The sequence below is a fragment of the Lonchura striata genome, chromosome 20, assembly GCF_050655825.1.
Source record: "Lonchura striata isolate lonStrDom1 chromosome 20, ASM5065582v1, whole genome shotgun sequence".
Taxonomy (NCBI): Eukaryota; Metazoa; Chordata; class Aves; order Passeriformes; family Estrildidae; genus Lonchura; species Lonchura striata.
In genome coordinates, this window is record NC_140722.1 from 7,516,701 (window position 1) to 7,534,417 (window position 17,717).

At 45.8% G+C, this 17,717-nt stretch overlaps 2 protein-coding genes across 2 annotated transcripts; one reads left to right on the top strand and one right to left on the bottom strand.

Moving 5' to 3' along the window:
* The first annotated feature begins 1,484 nt into the window (after positions 1 to 1,484).
* Positions 1,485 to 10,930, top strand: EPB42 (erythrocyte membrane protein band 4.2). Its single transcript, XM_021540898.3, has 13 exons — positions 1,485 to 1,628; positions 3,110 to 3,295; positions 3,978 to 4,208; positions 4,786 to 4,904; positions 5,589 to 5,711; positions 6,079 to 6,253; positions 6,536 to 6,674; positions 7,048 to 7,151; positions 7,458 to 7,700; positions 8,530 to 8,844; positions 9,292 to 9,452; positions 9,691 to 9,824; positions 10,675 to 10,930. Exons 1-13 carry the CDS (start codon positions 1,619 to 1,621, stop codon positions 10,823 to 10,825), a joined length of 2,091 nt encoding a protein of 696 aa, XP_021396573.2. The 5' UTR covers positions 1,485 to 1,618; the 3' UTR covers positions 10,826 to 10,930.
* Positions 9,936 to 17,434, bottom strand: CCNDBP1 (cyclin D1 binding protein 1). The gene is made up of 11 exons (XM_021540899.4): positions 17,315 to 17,434; positions 17,158 to 17,217; positions 16,413 to 16,492; positions 15,730 to 15,811; positions 15,186 to 15,282; positions 14,858 to 14,931; positions 14,484 to 14,560; positions 13,607 to 13,860; positions 13,162 to 13,222; positions 12,148 to 12,194; positions 9,936 to 11,798 (listed from the first exon to the last, which is right to left on the bottom strand). Exons 1-11 carry the CDS (start codon positions 17,379 to 17,381, stop codon positions 11,690 to 11,692), a joined length of 1,008 nt encoding a protein of 335 aa, XP_021396574.1. The 5' UTR covers positions 17,382 to 17,434; the 3' UTR covers positions 9,936 to 11,689.
* Positions 17,435 to 17,717: the final 283 nt, after the last annotated feature.

The following is a 17,717-nucleotide window of genomic DNA, read 5'->3' on the forward strand; positions in this document are numbered from 1 at the left end:
CAGTTGCCAATTTGACCAAGAGATGGTACTGTGTGTACACACAGCCATTACAAGGCAGTGATGGTGGGATAAATATTTCCTTGTAACTAAACCACTCTGATTTAGAGGTTCAAAATTCATACATATACTGCAAAGGTGCATTAAACAATATTGATCATGCAAAGAAAGTCAGAAGTTTGAGCACAATCACTTGGTTTAAAATTTGCTTAGACTGAAAGAGCACGAATCAGCCATCACATACTGTGCTTAGCTCCTTATATAAAAAACAAGTTCAAGACATATACAAAATTCACATATAATTGACATTGAGCAATGTATGTTGACAAAAAATACAGAATTTTCTTGAAGATTTTCGCAATGTTTTGCTTAATGTTGCCGATTTCTGCAAATCTGGTGACCACCAGGCTTTGTAATAAAGCCAGAGCAGTCAAAGCTCACACAAGGCAGGAGTGTGTCCATGTCACGAAAAAGGAAATAACATCCTGGGCTGCCTCAGGTAAAGAACTGCCAGCAGGTCAGGGCAGGTGGTTCCTGCCTTTATGCAGCACTGGTGAGGCCACACCTGCAGTGCTGTGCCAGAGTTGGGCTCGTCACTGCAAGAGGTGAGCAGCAGCTCTTGGTGACCGTGCTCGAGCAGGGATGGGACAAGATGAACCTCTGAGGTCCCTTCCGACCTCAACCACTCTGCAATTATTCTGTGAAAGTGAATCTATCAATTAAGGCTATGCTGTAAAAGCCTAAAACCCAAAAGAGTTTGTTTCTAGCTTAAATTACACATATAAAACATTTGTATATAAAACAATTGTAAAGTTTAATACAGAAATACTAAGAAGACCACCAAACTCACTGGACTATATTATGTAATCCACTTCTCAAATTATTTTTGAGTTTTTTGGAGATCATAGGTTTCTGCAAAACTATTGATAACTCACTCCAGAGTGAAAGCTGTTAATTTCTGATATCTTATTTCTTGTCTTTTGACCAAGTATTATCAATCCAGTGACATTCCTTTTATATTACAGCAACTGTAGGAATGTACTTAGTCCAAGTCTCCAGCACAGTATTTTTAAATAATCTGAATTAAGATACACAAATTTAGCTGTTCCTTTTAACAAATTTTCTCATTTTTAAGTGGTTTTACTTTTCTGAATTAGGCACAAGAGCAATAGATGCACTGACTATATTTTTAAACTCCTTGAAGGGTTTAGGATCTAAGCAGCTTGGGGTCAATGTTGGAGAGCAGCTCTCCAACACATACACTGGAAGTGCATCTGTGCATTGCTTAGAGCCATATGAAGATTTGCATTTCCTACTCTGGGGTCCTCAGTGCACAGCTCCTTGAAAGAATTGTCACTGGCTGTCTCTAAATGCTCCACATCCCACTGTGGAACTTCACCTCATCTGTAGCCTGTCTTCAGTGTGGTCTGAGAGATAAAAGGGTCCTCAACATCTGCACAGCAGATAAGCTGGAAAGGTGGCAACTCCACGTCCCACCCTGTACAAAGAAATCAAGCAAACAACTTTGCAAGAGGACAGTTTTTAAGACAGCTGCAAGAAGGAGCCACTGCCCACCAGAGCAAGCAGAAGCTGAATATTTTCATGGTACCCAGAACCAGCCATGGGCCAAGGTAAGCAAAAATCATTTTGGTTAGTTCCAAGCACTAGCCAGCTGTGTCAGGAAGAGACAACCGTTCTTGCTCCGAGACAGTGTTCATGAGGCTTGTGGAAGAGCTGAGCTTGCAGGGCAGGAGCCAAGTGCTCCAAAGGCTTAGGGAGCTCAGTTTGCATGGCAGACTGCACAAAAAGGCACAGCAATCAAAAGCTGGTATTGATGCCTGAGAGGAGTCTGAGAAGCAGCAAGAAGCAGCTAAGGCAGACAGGTGAGGGCCTGGAAGCAAAGGTAAGTGAATCCTCAGCATAGGGAATGAGGGGGTGGAAGGAATTAAGGAGACTACACAACTGAAACAGAGAGATGACAAAGTTTTTGAGCCCCTGGAGCAGGGACAGTCCAGGTTCCAGGCAAACTTGAAAAAAGTGACAATAAGATCCATGAAAAGTCATCTGATGGAGAGGGAGCCAGACTCCACATCACTCACTCTTCTACAAGACAGACAGAATAGACATCTTCATCACAGAGGAGAAAACAGATGAGGTCAGAGCTGGCTCCATAAGGCCTGAACTGGTGCAGGGCTTTGAACTGGGACAGCCATGATGGGATTTGAAAGCTGGACCAGAATCTTTCACTGAAAACATCACATGTAGAAAAATGGGGAAAAGAGAAACAAAGCACACAATCCAGCAAGAGTCCCCAATAGAGAAGGGACAACCACAATGGGAGAAGGTATCAATGCAGAGGACAAGACAGGACAAGACATCAGGAGAGAGCAGAACGGTGAAATCTGCAAAGAGAGAAGTTATGGCTTTAGCACAGGAGCAATCAATTTAGATAGCAGAGAAATGCCCTGTGGATTTCAATTTTTTTAGCTGTAAGAGAGGGAGGAGCATGGGTCAGCAAGGGGAGGTAGGTGACAGCATGTGTCACATAAAGGGAAACAGTTACAGCCACAGGGGCAAGGACCTTAGTGATGAGCTACCAGCCAATGGGGTAAATAAGGTCAGGATGATCCCTGAGATAAAGGCTGAGATAAAACAGGGAGTAACTGGGTGCTTGAAACTGTGACAATGTTTTTCTGTCTCCTGGTGCTGGACAGAAGCACATATGATGTGTATAAAGCCTGCGTAGGAGACAGGAGGAGGAGGAGAAGGAGGATCTTGCCTGTCACCTGCATGGCTTTGTCAACTAATGTGGTAAAAAGTAGGAAAACTGATGTTTGACCACCTGTGCATTTGAACCAGCAGCAAAGTTTGCACCAGTGCACTTAATGATGTCAGGTATAAGCAAAGGCAGCTCAACAGTCGCTCAACACCAGAACAACCAAGCTCAGAGTGAAGGTCCCTACCATTACTGGATAGAAAATCTCAAAGGCAGGGGGAAAATATCTGGGTGGAGAAACACCTCATCAGGTGTTTGTGTCCCAGAATGTGGCTCAGGGCCTGACTGCAGGCAGCTCACAGCCCCAAACTCATTCTCTATCTTCTCATACTACAGGTCTGAGCATCCAAAAATGTGATTTCATGATCCCAGAGAATAACAAAAGCCACCACACAGAAGAAATCAGCACTAAAAGGCTCATAGTGAGGCGGGGACAGCCATTCACCATCACTGTGAGCTTCTCAGTTCCAATACACAACTACCTGAAGCAGATGAAGAGAACCTTCCTCGTTGTACAGACAGGTAATGCCATTACAAACCTACCAGAGCTCTGCTCCTTCACCCACCTGAAGAACAGAGCTAGGGGCAAAAGCCATCTCCAGAGCTGGGCAGGGTTGCCAAATTTAGATGTGAGACCAGTGAACTGTTTATGGAAGGCAAAGAAGAGTCTCCAGCTGCTGCAGGGCCACAGCCAGATCCCTTCCAGAAGGGACACTGCACACAATAACCAATACAGCTTCACTATTCCATGATTGCAAAATACTCATGGGGTCTCTTCTGGCTTTTGGGGTTAGGAATGTTCAAACCTGGCTGGCTTGTCACAGGTTTTTCTGTTAGAGTGTTTTCTAGTGAGACCCCTGAGAAAGGCAGCAGCTTTCAGCCCCAGCTTGTTTTACCATATTGTGAGCACTGGGCTGTGACTTTGGTTACAAGTCAATAAATTCCACAGGAACAGCAGGGCTGCACCATTCTGGCCATTCTTGGTTTCTACAAATTTATGGAAAGCGCATCTCAATTTCAAGCATGGAGACCTGAGTGCATTACTGACCTTAGCAATGTTCAATGGGCATTAAGCTGCTAAAGGGTCAAGACCCTCTCACAGGAGAGCTATGGCTCCAGAGATAGACAAGGTCCCTGCAGTCTGCACAGGTGAGGAATTAACACAAGGTTTGGAATAAATACAACCAGATTTATTTGTCTGCAGGGTCACATTCTTCCAAAGCAGATGAAATCCAGGCTGAATTTCCCATCTCCAGCCTGGGAGACCAGAAGCAGTGGAGCGCAGCAGTGGAGGAACAGGACCCAAACTTCTGGACCCTGTGTGTGAACACACCTGCCAATGCCCCCATTGGCCAGTACACTCTGCTTTTTCGTGCCTCCAAATCCCCTCAGCTCCTGGGCAGCTTCATCCTCCTCTTTAATCCCTGGTGCCAAGGTAGGTGGTCAGAAACAGGAAGGCAGGCTGGGATCAGTCACTTCACACAAACAACCTTGGAGTTGTGGCACTGCTTCCATGGAGGAAGGCTGGGGCTGACTCACCCAGTGCTCCTTCCAGTAACTCAGGAGAGAGGTAGGGGCTCATAAATCTCAAAGTTTTCTGCCTCAGCACTTTTGTCTCTTCCCTGGAGTACTCCACTGCAAGAGCCCTGTCCTTCTGCTTAGGGAAAAAGACTGATTTAGTGTTTCCTATAATAGAGATATTAGGATAAGTCAAGATTGTAATTGGTGTGGTTAAGGCCACTGTATCTTTCTTAGTATTAGAACTTACCAGCCAGGAGAGTAGAAGAGCCAGCAATGCAACAGCCTGGGTCCAGAGGAACTTTTCAGACAAGGAAACAGAGATGAAAATAAAATTCTTCTTTCCTGTCTGATTCAAAATCTGTGGTATTTTTTCAGGGCAGAATGCCAGGGACTGCCAAAGCATAGTGGAATCTGCTGCTAATGCATGAGAGATGCAAGTGCATCTGAGACCAGTAATGCTTTCTTCCTGATGCTTTTTTTCTCTAATCCAGATGATGAGGTGTTCTTGGCTAATGAGGCACAGCGACAGGAGTACATTTTAAACCAAGAGGGCATCATCTACCAGGGGACTGAAAATGCAATCCTAGCCCAACCCTGGGACTTCAGTCAGGTAAGCAAGAGGTCCAATAGGTCTGTGCTCTCTTCCAGACACCAGCAGAGGAAAGGTGCATATATCTGGTGTGTCCAAGATGCTCTGATGAAAGAGTTCTATTCGTCTCCATGCTCTCTGCACCCACTACCTCCTGTGCAGGAGAACAGGCACCTGTGTATGACATTCTATAACCCAGCACATGTAATTGTAGCTTCCTTCTCAGACTGTCCTTATAAAGGAATGCATTGATCTGTATCTGAGTTTTATGTGCCTTCATTTCATCAACAGGTATAAAATCATTTAACAGAGCTCAGTAATACTGTCTCTATATAACAGGTAAAGTGAGGACAAGAAGATCTTTCTGCTTGTCTAAGGCCATCTGACATAGCCAGTGATTATTTCACTTTCATGCCAGCAGATCATTAAAGTATCTATGTGCCAACCTAGAAAGTGCTCCAGAAAAGCATCAACTTCCCTCAATCAGGGAACACAGTATCATGCTGATACATTTCCCACCTTCAAAAAAGTTGGAGGTCTACCCTCAGCCCCCCCTGCAAATCTCTGCCTGGAGTCCTCTTTCACAGCCACCTAAAGCTATCAGCAGAAAGGGAGAAACAATCTGCACAGTCACAAACTCTTGTAGAGAGTCAAGAGAACAAAAGTTCATGGAGAATTTCCTGAAGTGATGTCTTCTTGTTTCAGTTTGAAGAGGATATGCTTGACATCTGCTTCATGCTGCTGGCTCTAGGGGAGCACTTCCAAAGAGAAAAGGATCCTGCCCAGCGCAAAAACCCCGTCCATGTCTGCCGAGCAGTTGCTGCCATGGTAAGGAGGGCAGAGAGCAGCCCCTGACCCAAGCAGGGGGCACCTTCTCAACCCCAGGTCAGGCCAAACCACTGACCAAAGAGGAAGCCTGCTCCAAACAACACACCTCCTGCCCATCTCCAGCCTGTCCTGATACTCCCTCAGCAGACAAGTAGGGCTGCAGGAGGCTCTCCGCAGTGAAATTGCACTTACTGAATAAATCTCAGAGGACACTGCTGCCCCTGCTCAGCTGTGACCTTCATGCTTTGCACAAAAAAAAATCCTTTCGGTTTCATCTGCTTTGGAGTAGCTTCCACAAACAGGATCAGGTGAACCTACCAAAGAGAGGCAATTCCTTAATACATCTTTCTCTCCTCCTTTTCTGCAGGTGAACTGCAATGAGTTTAGAAGCCTGACAGAATACGAGCCTGGGCAACACGATAATGGGACTCCCCCTTCCACATGGCTGGGAAGCAGCCCCATCCTCCAGCAGTGGATTGCATCAAAATTCCAGCCCGTCCGCTACGGGAGGTGCTGGGTGTTTGCTGCAGTCCTGTGTTCAGGTACAGTGCTGCTACAACCTTTAATCTTCAGGTGAGAGGCAGATCTTTAGTTTCATCAACACCCTGCATCACTGCCTTTGAGATAAGAGTATCAGTGCATCCATTCACTGAATGCACATGGGAAATCTTATTTCCTGAGGGAGGAATGCCTCTTGCAAAGTCCAAACAGCAAACCTGGTGCCATTGCTGACAGGCCTAGCACCAGAAGAGGCTCTACATCTATCAGCAGAGATACCCTTAGGGCAGGTGCACAAGTGATTCACAGCTCTCTCTTCTGCACAGTTCTGAGGTGCCTGGGAATTCCTACCAGGGTGGTCACTGGCTTTACATGGGCTCACAACACCAAGAGCAGCCTGAGTGTGGATGAGTATTATGATGAAGATGGGACACTGCTCACGCAGGACAACAGTGCTCGTGTCTGGTAAGAACATATGGCAGTGCCCAAGCAAGAATTTGAGGCAATACTTGGATGTGGGAAATGAAACATGGGGGAAAGAAGTAAAACAGCTGCAAGGAGGTGACAGGAGACAGCTCAGCTGAGATCCTGTCTACAAGACCTGTTCTTGATAAACTGCTGCAACCCAAACTCAAGAGTGCCCTATTTCTAGAGCCCACAAAGGAAGAATGACAACCCAGTCCAGCTGGAGAAGCTCCACTTGTTTCTCCACACACAACTCTGCTCTTCTCAATATGAACTGAACTCTTTCAAGGGAGCATAAACCAGCTTAGCAAAAGTTTTACTGTACCTCAGGGCTCAGTCCCTTGATAAAAGCTCATGACGCTGCCTCTTGCAGGACCTTCCATGTTTGGAATGAATGCTGGATGGCTCGGTCAGACTTGCTACCAAAGTACAGTGGGTGGCAGGCACTGGATGCCACCTGCCAGGAAAAAAGCACAGGTAAGATACCAGAGATGGGCTTGAGCAAGAGCAAGGGGGAAGTGAAGCAGGGGCAAATAAAACCATTCAATATTCCTCCTTTCCCATCTTCCAGTGGAAGGATGCAAAGAGACAGGCATTCACTCACCCTGTTGACTTTAGGTACAAAATTATAATTTATCTGCATGGTTTGTACAGCTTATGTAGCTCTATCACTGCTTCCTAATGGCCTCCTAAACAAGATACTTCACCAGTGTAGATCTAAACTAGGGATGGGTTTAGTTGGGAAAGCATCTGATTCTGAACTGGACCACATTTTCTCTTCAGGTCTGTCCTTCTGTGGGCCAGCCCCTGTTCATGCCATCAAGGAAGGTGACACACAAGTTGATTATGATGTCTGCTACTTCTTTGCTGCCATCAATGCCAAGTGTCATGTCTGGATACACAAGGCAGATGACACCCTCAAGCCAGCTTTTGGTGGCACAAAATACACTGGTAACAACATCAGCACCAAGAGCGTGGGCAGTGAGCGCTGTGAGGACATCACACAAAACTACAAGTACCCTGAAGGTATGGGGCAGACACAGGGCTGAGCACATTCCTTGTTACTATTGCAAGTCAGGAGTAAAAGATTAGAGCAGAGCCAAACCAGAGCATCAGGGTCATCCACTTCTCACTACTTCCCCTTCTTCAGTGGCACTAGAACACCTGATTCTCTCTGTCTACAGAGCCAAAGCAGAGGTCATCACCCAAACTTCACCCTGCTTAATGGCATTGAGGTGTCTGGAAGACCAGCTGTTTGTTCACCAAGCACTTCCATGTCTGGAATACCTTTTCTGTGCGTCCACTTCCCATTACCTCTGTAATATAAACATGGATAGATATATTTCAGACTCCAGCTTTCTCAAAAGGACTGTTGTATTTTCAGATACTGCCTAAATCACTCCCTCAACAAGTAGCTCCCCTTCAGATTCTGAGTGCTGTTTCCCTGGCTCAACCATACCACCCCATCTTAAGCTGTGGCTTGTTGTCTCCATGGCTGCAGGAGACAACTGCAACTTTTCTACACATGAGAACATGGAACTGTGTCTTAGCTACAGCAACAAAAAAGCAGTTGCCTCCTCTACTCAGAGAGATGCTAGCACCAAGGTGTTTTAAAAACTATGACAACTATTCCCAAGTAGACTCTGTCAGGCACATCCAGTGAATATCCTGACAGCTGAAGCTGTCAGACTGATCCAACCAGAAGCACAAAAGGATCTCTCTCTATGCTCTTAGAAACAGCTATCTACAGTACTACCAGGAAAAATCAATGCCATTCTCCTGCTGCTTCTCACTAGTAAACAGGAAAGAGTAGCAAAGTATGTGCTTCCTTTTTTTTTTTTTTTTTTTGTGACAGGTTCTCTCCAGGAAAAAAAAGTACTTGACAAAGCCTATAGAAATATGAAGGAACTTGAGACAACCAGCAGCAGCACACAGTTTATCTTCATTCCTACTGCTCTGGAAGAGCCACTCAACCTTTTCATCCACTTCCAGTCAAGTAGTTCTTTGCAACTGGGACAAGATATTACACTTTCCATTGAAGTGTTTAACAACAGTGATAGAGAAAAGGCTACTCACTTGGTAGCTGGGATCCAGACTCTGCATTACAATGGTGTGCCCATTGCCCAACTTTGGAAGGAAGAGTTTCATTTTAACCTCCACAGCAATTCAGGTAAGGTCTCTCCGGGGTACAGGGCTAGAAAAGTCCTCTAGTGCTCTCATTTCAGAGAAATTCTCCTAGCCCTAGGTTTACAAAAGGTTGTAAACCTAGTTGATTCTAGGTGATTTCCCAGAGAGATTGTGGAGTCTCCCTAATGGGAGATATTCCAGAACCAACTGGACACAATCCTATGCCATGTACCCTGTCATGACCCTGCTTGGGCAGGGAGGTTGGACCAGATGATCCACTATTGTCCATTCCAACCTCACCCATTCTGTGAAATAAAACACTTTGGCAACATCACCTTAGAGATTTTCAATCTGCAAATCCACTTTGGGTCACTTAAGCATTTAAATGCTGCAGCTTTTAGTATAATGTTGGGCACTGAACACTCCTAGGTGTCATGCAGGAAAAGACCAGACTGCACTCATCACCTGTTATTTCACCACTCCGTTCCAGTCAATAACCTGCGGGTCTCTGTGCCTTACACATGGTTTGGAAAAGAGCTGGGAGAGAACCACCTGCTCAGGTTGACTGCTGTGCTGAGAGACGAGGACTCCTCCTACATGTACCTGGCACAGGAAGAAATCAGCCTTTGTGATTCCCCTCTCACCATTGAGGTAAGACTGGGCTGCCATTCTGCCACTGCAGTAGGGAGAAAACCACTTTCATAGTCATAAGCAGCAAAACAATTCTGCTGGGTTCAGGGGCTTTCTGAGAAACCAGAGCAGAAATTAAACTGGACTTTACCTCTTCTGGCAAATAGCAGCTCAGGCAAACGCAAAAATCACACATCTCCCTTTAATCAGAGAAGAATACATCTTCTCTCAGTTTCAGCTCATTTGCTTCTTTCAACAGTTCCCAGAAAACATGGTCCAGTATGAGCCAAGCACAGCAAAGATCAGCCTCCAGAACCCCCTTACAGAACCCCTGGAGCAGTGTGTGATAGCAGTCGCAGGGCGAGGGCTCATTTACAGACAAAGGAATTACAGGTAAGTGCAAACTGACTGATCCAAGAGCAGCACATGGAAAAAGAGACACAATACAAGCAAGAGAAACCCTTGAACAGGAAAGGTTGTTTCAAAAATAACCAGGCAAGAACATGGTAGGAAGGCATCACTATGGCATGAAAGCCCCAAGCATTCCATCCTTTATTTACACAAAATACAGATGATTTTCACACTGAAATGGAGAAAAGCCAGCTAAGAGAACTTTAAACAGATGTGTAATACCTAAGTTGAAGCCAATATGGCATCTATGAAAGCTTCAACATCAAAGGCATAGACAGCAAAATGAAAACCTCCTCCCAACAAAAAGGACAACCAGAGAAACGTCCCAAGACTTAGCCAGAAACACACATAAAACAAGACAAAGTTAGAAGTCACTGAAATGAGCTATGAAATTTAGAAATTATTTTCTCTTGAGAAATCAATTACTTTCTAGTGAGCAACCTGAACATTCTTAGGTGGAGTAAAACTGTACTGTTTATGACATCTTTCCATCATTACTCACTGTAAACAATAGACAGTGGTGTCTTCCCCTTCTCTACTGAAGAACCAGGCAAATGTGACTTAGCCAAGAGCCACCAAAGGGGCATGCTCACCCTCACATGACAAAGAAGCTGCAGTAGGACAAAGTCCCCTTAGATGTCTCCATGGAGACTTTCAACTCTACTGTTAGATGAATTTTACTGTGATAATTCAAGTAACTACCAGCTTTCTTCTATTTCTTTTTTCCTTTCCTTTTTGGCACCACATTCCTGTCTAGCTAATGCATGTCCCAGACACAGGAAACTAAAAACAAAGAGGGGTGACTCCTGTATAATCCTTTCTCTCCTTTCAGGCTGGGCTCTGTGCAAGCTAAAAGCACTCAAGAGCTGCAAATCCCATTCACCCCCACTCGAGCAGGGCCCAGAAGACTCACTGCACGTCTTACCTGCCTCCAGCTCCAGAACCTGAAGAGCTACAGAACCACCAACATTGCAGCTGCCTGAGGCCCAGCTCAGAACAGGTCCTTACAAAAGAGTGGCCATGATCTGTGCCCTGATCATTGGCAAGCATAGATGTTAACAGCTTAATAAAAGTCATATTTAAAAACATGTCAGATTTTGATTATTTGCACAAACCCAACTCTCTCCCATCTGCCACCACATCCACTCCCCAGTTTTAAAAGTTCAACCTCAATGTGACAAAGATGGGTTGAATGCTGAAGCAGACATTGCAGTTCTCACCACACCTTGTGCTGAGCCCACCAGTGCTTAAGTCTTTTGCCCTACCTGTGACAGAGTAAAAGGTATCCTGGAACCTTAAAGTGATGATAGATGTAGCATGTCTCTAGGGATATATATATAGGGGGATATCTCCCCCTGTAGATCCTTGACATTGGTAAGGGAGTAAACAGTGTTTTCTGCTGCTTTCTGAGAAAATAAAGAGAAAGCTCATTCACTGCTCTCTAAGGTTAGACAGGAAATAGCAGCAGTGCAGCACATTTTATAATTATTCATTGAGCTGCTTGCAAAAGAGCATGACCCTTTCATTCTGTATATATCCTTTGCCCTCTGAAGACAGATAAAAGTAACTAATGTAAATCTAGCAATATTTTATTTTTCTCTGAACCCTGCAGTAGTTGTCTGAAGAATGGGGCATGTTAAGAAGCAGCACTGCATCATCCCAAGAATCCAAGCAAAATGACACCTTCTGCCATGGCAAAGGGCAACTTCTGGAGAAGTTCTTCCAAGTAGCAGTGAAGTTCTCTCCTACATTGTTCTCATAATTTTCCAAACAGCTGAAGCACAGCAAAGTCACTGGAAATGTAAATGCCAGGGCCAGTGGCAGCAACACTTGTAGGCACAGAAGAGTTAAAGTTGACCCTGTGTGAAGTTCTTGACTTTGTTCATGTTGTGATCCACAGCACCACTTAGAAACTGCACCCAGCCTTCCTCTGATGGTGGACATACATGGCTTGTCCTGCAAAAGTGGAGGAAATTCATTAGGGAAGCCTCCTGGTGTGTCATGCATCCAAGCAACATAGGGGTATTGTGAACCACAGCAGTAAAACAGGGCTGCTCTAGCCCCAGAGCGCTCTGAGCAAGGAAGAGCTCACACTCATGTCTGCAGTCCCACACGCAAAACAAGGGAACCACTATCATCCCTAGCATCTTTTTCTTACTCCCATCCCTTTTTAACTAGGTAACATCATCATTGTTCCAAAATGCCAGCATCTACTGTCTAGGAATGAGTCATCTTTGACATGAGGCAGAAAGGTATCAACCTTCATAGCAGGGAACACACACTTACAAAACTAGCTCATACTCACTTTGCAATCTCTAAGACTTTCTTTAATACTGAGGCCAGCTTAGCAGCCTAGAAAGAAACAAAAGGGAAATAAGGTAAGCCAAATGTGAGGAAAAGTAGGGTCTGAACAGTACTGGAAAATAAAGAGGACTATAGGGATGCACAGAAGTCAAGAATGAATAAAACTGCCATAGATCCTGATGCAGAATGAAGTTATCCATCACTGCCATGCTGAAAGTGTCTCCCAACCTACTCCTGGCTTTGACACGTAAAAAAAACTGGCTATTTTTTTAAGCATACATTAAATACCTTTAAAAAATCAGCCTATTAGAAATTAGTAATTGATATTAAAGTACAAAGTTGCAAGTGATGGATTTTAATGCAATTTGATATTAAGTAATTATTTTTTTATTCCAAAAAAATCAAGCCAGTGGCCAAAGGCATGAAACTAGGATTAAGAATAAAAGAAATCCCATATAGGAGGATATTTGTACTTGATTTATGATGCAAGGAATGTTTCAAAGTTCAGTCAGGTTGCCAGAGCATTGCCCAGTCAAGTTTTGAGTGTTGCCAAAGATGCAGACTCCAATGCTTCTCCAAGCAGCTTGTTTCAGTGTTTAAATACACTCACTGTAAGAGTTATTCACTTCATAGATAACTTTATTTGAGCAAGACTGCACTACCCAAGGAAAGAAGTACATCTGCAGTACCTAGGCAGCCTTAGACTCACTTTGCTGAGGTTGTATCACTGGAAATCCCTATGGGTTATAGTTCAGAGCTGAAGTTTTAAGTGGCCATGCTCTTCCCTGAAGAGGTACAGATGAAGAATTTGTTTCCACTTGAAGGAAGTTAAATGTACAAGAACAAAGGGCACTCTTCATCCTTTAGAAATTATTTCTGAGGCAGTTACTAGCACCCATCTCTCTGTGAAGCCATATAACCCCTCCAATCTGTTTTCTTCCCATTCCCCACAGCCAGGCCACTGTCCCACAGGCAGATACTCAGATACTGAGGTATCAGTACTGCAGATACTCACGTTAAGTCGCACAGCCAACGGGTTCACAGGTGGGTACATGCTCAGTGCCAGCTCATCAACACTACAACAGAAAAGAGGGGAGCAAGGAAGAAATGTTCTGATAGCACAACTCACAGATCCTGGTCAAAGCCTGCACCCATCTTGAATGCAGCTCAGGAACAACAGTGAGATGTCAACTGTACCTACAGGATGCTTCCCACTGCCTTCTCTGTCACCTGTGTGTCCCCCTCACTGTGGAATGAGATGTGGTCACAGCTCCATCCCCTATGCTTCTCTCCTGACCTACTCAACCCTCAACAGCTTAACAGCCTTCCCACCACATCTGTGTCCCCAACCTGCTCACAGCTCCAGTATCACAGAGGATCTTCCTACTCCTCATCAAGACCTCAAAGAAAGACCAAGACTGCTCTAGAGGGACAAACAGCATGGGGAGAACCCTGCTTACCTTGGGCTGATCTCATTAGCAATGTCTGCCAGGTCATCCAGCTGTGCAATGTGCTCTGGAGAATCAGCTTTGCCATGGGCTTTCACTGCAGCCAAGACCTTCTTCAGGCAAGCTTTAGAAGCCTTCATCAATCCCATGCAGGAGCTGAGCAGCTGTCGGTCAGCCTCTGACCAATATGTGTCTCTGTTTCCCCGAAAGCCCAGCTCTTCATCTTCCATGATGTCCCCATAGGGATCCTGCCCTTCCACCAGTGCCTGAGAACACAGAGGCACTGAAAACCCAGAGCCTAACATCAATTCCAGCAATACCCAGGAGGAAAGGGAAAACATAATCTAGATATCATATAAATAATTAAAGGAGAAATCTCAGTTGTTTAATCCTAAAATGACTGAATTAAGAAAAACCACCACTCTAACAGTGCAAACAGCAATAATCTGGTGAATTTTTACATGATCCTAAATTGCCTCCCTTGTCGCCAGTTCAGGACATGGCTTTACAAAAATCTTATACAAAGTAAACCAGACTTGAGACTAAGAAGTCATTAAAATCCATGCATAAAACAATAATCTATGTCATGTCAGAACAAATTTATATTAAAGCCTGTATGTAAAATAATTCCTGTGTTCCATCACTGAATCACCATAGAAAGTGGCTGGGTACAGGAACAGGCTCCCCAGAGAAGTGGTCACAGCCTCAAACCTGCCAGAGTTCAAGAAGCATTTGGACAACTCTCGGGCATATGTGGGATTGTTTGGGTTGTCCTGTGCAGAGCTAGGAGCTGTACTTGATGATCTTTGTGTATCCCTTCCAATTCAGAATATTCTGAGTCTATGAATCCACCACTGCAGGTTCCTCTAAGGCTTAGGGGCCTCCTTACTTGTTCCATCTCCTCCACAGCATCCTTGACCACACCTAGACATGAAGTCAGAGCTGACACAACTGCTGCCTGGTTATCTGCAAAAGCAAAAGGACAAAAACTGTGGCACCTCACTGTTTCCAGTCAGTGTGCAACAACCTCCATCTAGGCTTGCAATCACTGTAGGATCAAACTTCTTGCAGAGCTCAGAGCTGCACTGTTGTCAGGCAAATAATCTGACCTGGTTTCCAAGCTTATACATTTCAAAACCAGTCAGGTTTTTGAGTTATTCTGCATTCAGCCTTCATTGTACCAGCTGGAATGTCCTTGCAAAAGCTACTGATGTTCCAAGACAATACGTCCTAGTGCTATTGCTCTGCATTTACAACACTCACCTCGTGGCAGGTTAGACACTTGCTCACAGGCCTCCCACACACCTCCAGTTGATATTAGCTGTTCCTGAGACAAGCTGAAATGAAACAAAACAAAACCCTCAAGGTTAGAGTCAATAACAGCATTGTGCTAGACTGTGGTTAAATTTTCTGATGATAAACACCAGCAAAAGTTCTGCTGCAAAGACGTCACCAACCAGCTTATCACTAGTATGGCATGTCCGTGTAAAGGTCTTGCTGCTTCCTAACAAGCATATTTGCAACTTTTTCTTGCCCTTTTTCCCAAAAATTTAAAAAAAAATCACAGAACCATGCAATTGAAAATTACAACCTCTCCACTGGAGCATTGAGAATTGTGTCTGTGAGTTGGATCATCCCTTCCACTACTTCAGTGGTAGCATCTCGAACCATCTTCCGAAGAGTAGTACCTGGTTGAGATTGAGAAAGAGCAAGAAAGTTGGCACAAAGTCAGCACTGGCAGGAAGCAAGTGCTGAGGATGAACACACAGACTGCTCTGTTTGTGTGGATACACTGTATAAATGAAGTCATTTGAAGAAAGGAAAATGCTTCCCAGTTCCAAAAAAAACTCTGGACAAGGATTTCGACACTGCATGAACTTCAATGCTCAGTCAACTACACAACTTCCTACATTATCACTCTCCCACAGATGGAAAACTGCAGCAGCAGACAGACAAGTACCTCACTCATAAACACGTTCAAAGTCTACAGAACAGCTGATAATGGGATACCATGCTAACGAAAACTTGCTGATTCCAGAACTCGTTAGCTCTGAAACACTCAGTTTTTCTACATAGTGGTGGTCAAAGAACCACCATCCTATACAGCAGTGACTGCCTTGCTGTCATTATCTCACCTTGGCCCTTGGGTAGCCAGTAATACACCGTGGCTACTGCAAGGATGGCATTTTGGACATCCTCACTCAGCTTCCGGCAGTTCTGAAAATGGAGAGGCAAAAGGATCACCCATGAGTAACACACATCTGCACCACATTTAGAAATCCTCACAAACAATCACTGGCTTTCAGACTGCTCCGAGAAAAGGGAAAATAACAACGGCCAGTCTGCTTGAGAAACAAACACAGCACGAAAAAAAGACACCATAAGCAAGCTGTATGCATCTCAACCTGCCTCATGATTTAGTAACAAAACACTCCTGCTGTGGTGGTTATTCATCAGAGAAGAAAAAGTAACTTAGATCATTACTCTGAATGAAGGTATTTTCTTCTCTCTCCTCCAAACACCTGTATGATAAACTTCTCTCCACTGATAGCAAAAATATTGCATATTCTTTGTTAAACCTAAGGTCTGTATTCTCCAATAATCTATCTCCATCAACAATGAGCTGTAGCTGTGAAAGAATACAAGAACATTTTTATTTAGTATATTTCCCTACCTTAGAGAAATTTGTTCTCTGGGCAGTTATTGGATTCTATCAATACCCTCTACAGTACACAACCCATTTAGTCAAATGAATCAAGAAATACCTGAAGCTTGCAAACACACTGCAATTTCACAGTCTGTCGAGGCTTTCTCTCACCTCTGCAGAAGGTAGTGGAGGCCTTGAGAATGCCAGACTCAGCTTTGTAGCTTCCTGTGATGTTACTTGGAATGTCTGACCTAAAAAAATCCAATGGGAGCAAAAGAAGAGAAAGAAACTCAGGTAAAAGATAAAAGAACAGAGCAGCTTGATGAGCAGCACCTCTGATCCTACTACTTGCTTACCATTACACCTAAGCCATACAAAAACATAAACCACAAAGAAAAATTCCCTGGTGCATTTGTGCCATGCATGTTGCTTGTGTCCTGTGTCTGCTTTTTCTCACTTGGCTGGTAGTGATAGCCAGAAGCCCAATCTGCATCCTGGTTCATGACCTCTTCACCAGGATGTGCCAGGAGGCTATAACAGAGACCTTTATAAATCTTGTATGAAAAGTTCAATACCGGCCTTTGCTTTGCCACACCTTGGAGCGCTTGGTGAGCAGAGTTAGTGGTCAGGCACTGGAATAGGCTGGCCTCGGAGGTGATGGAGTCACTAACCCTGGGGATATTTAGGAGGCTGACGTGGTTTAGGGCTTACAGACATAGCGCTGGGTTAACGGTTGGACTTGATCTTAAAGCTCTGTCTCTTCCAGCCTTGCCCATTCCGTGACTCCGCGAGCGGAGGGCACGCCCCACAGCTGCAGACCCGCCGGGGACAGCGGCCCTACCGCGGAGCGGCGCCGCGGGTACCCGGCCCCGGCCCCCACCGAGTCCCGGCCCGGCCCGGCCGCCCCCGCCCGTACCTAGCGCGTCCCAGAAGCGCGGCAGCTCGAACGGCTCTCGGCCCTCGCCCGGCTCTCCCTCTGCAACGGCACAGACACAGCTCAGCCCGCGGGGAGCCGGCCCGGCTCGGCCCGACCCCCGCCCGGCCCCGGCCCCGGCCCCGGCCCCGGCCCGCACCTCGCAGCCGCGCCAGCACCGCCCGCAGCGCCCCGCGCACGTCCCGCAGCGGCTCCCGCGCTTCCATCGCTGCGGGCCGGCCCCGGAGCGGCCCCGGAGCGGGCAGCGCGTCACGTCCGCTCCGGGAGCGGCTGGAGCGGCCCCACGGAGAGACAGCCCCGCCCCACAGAGAGACCTGCCCCACAGAGCCCCGCCCCACAGAGACAGTCCCGCCCCACAGAGACAGTCCCGCCCCACAGAGAGCCTGCCCCACAGAGCCCCGCCCCACAGAGACAGTCCCGCCCCACAGGGACAGCCCTGCCCCACAGAGAGCCTGCCCCACAGAGCCCCGCCCCACAGAGACAGTCCCGCCCCACAGAGAGACCTGCCCCACAGAGCCCCGCCCCACAGAGACAGCCCCGCC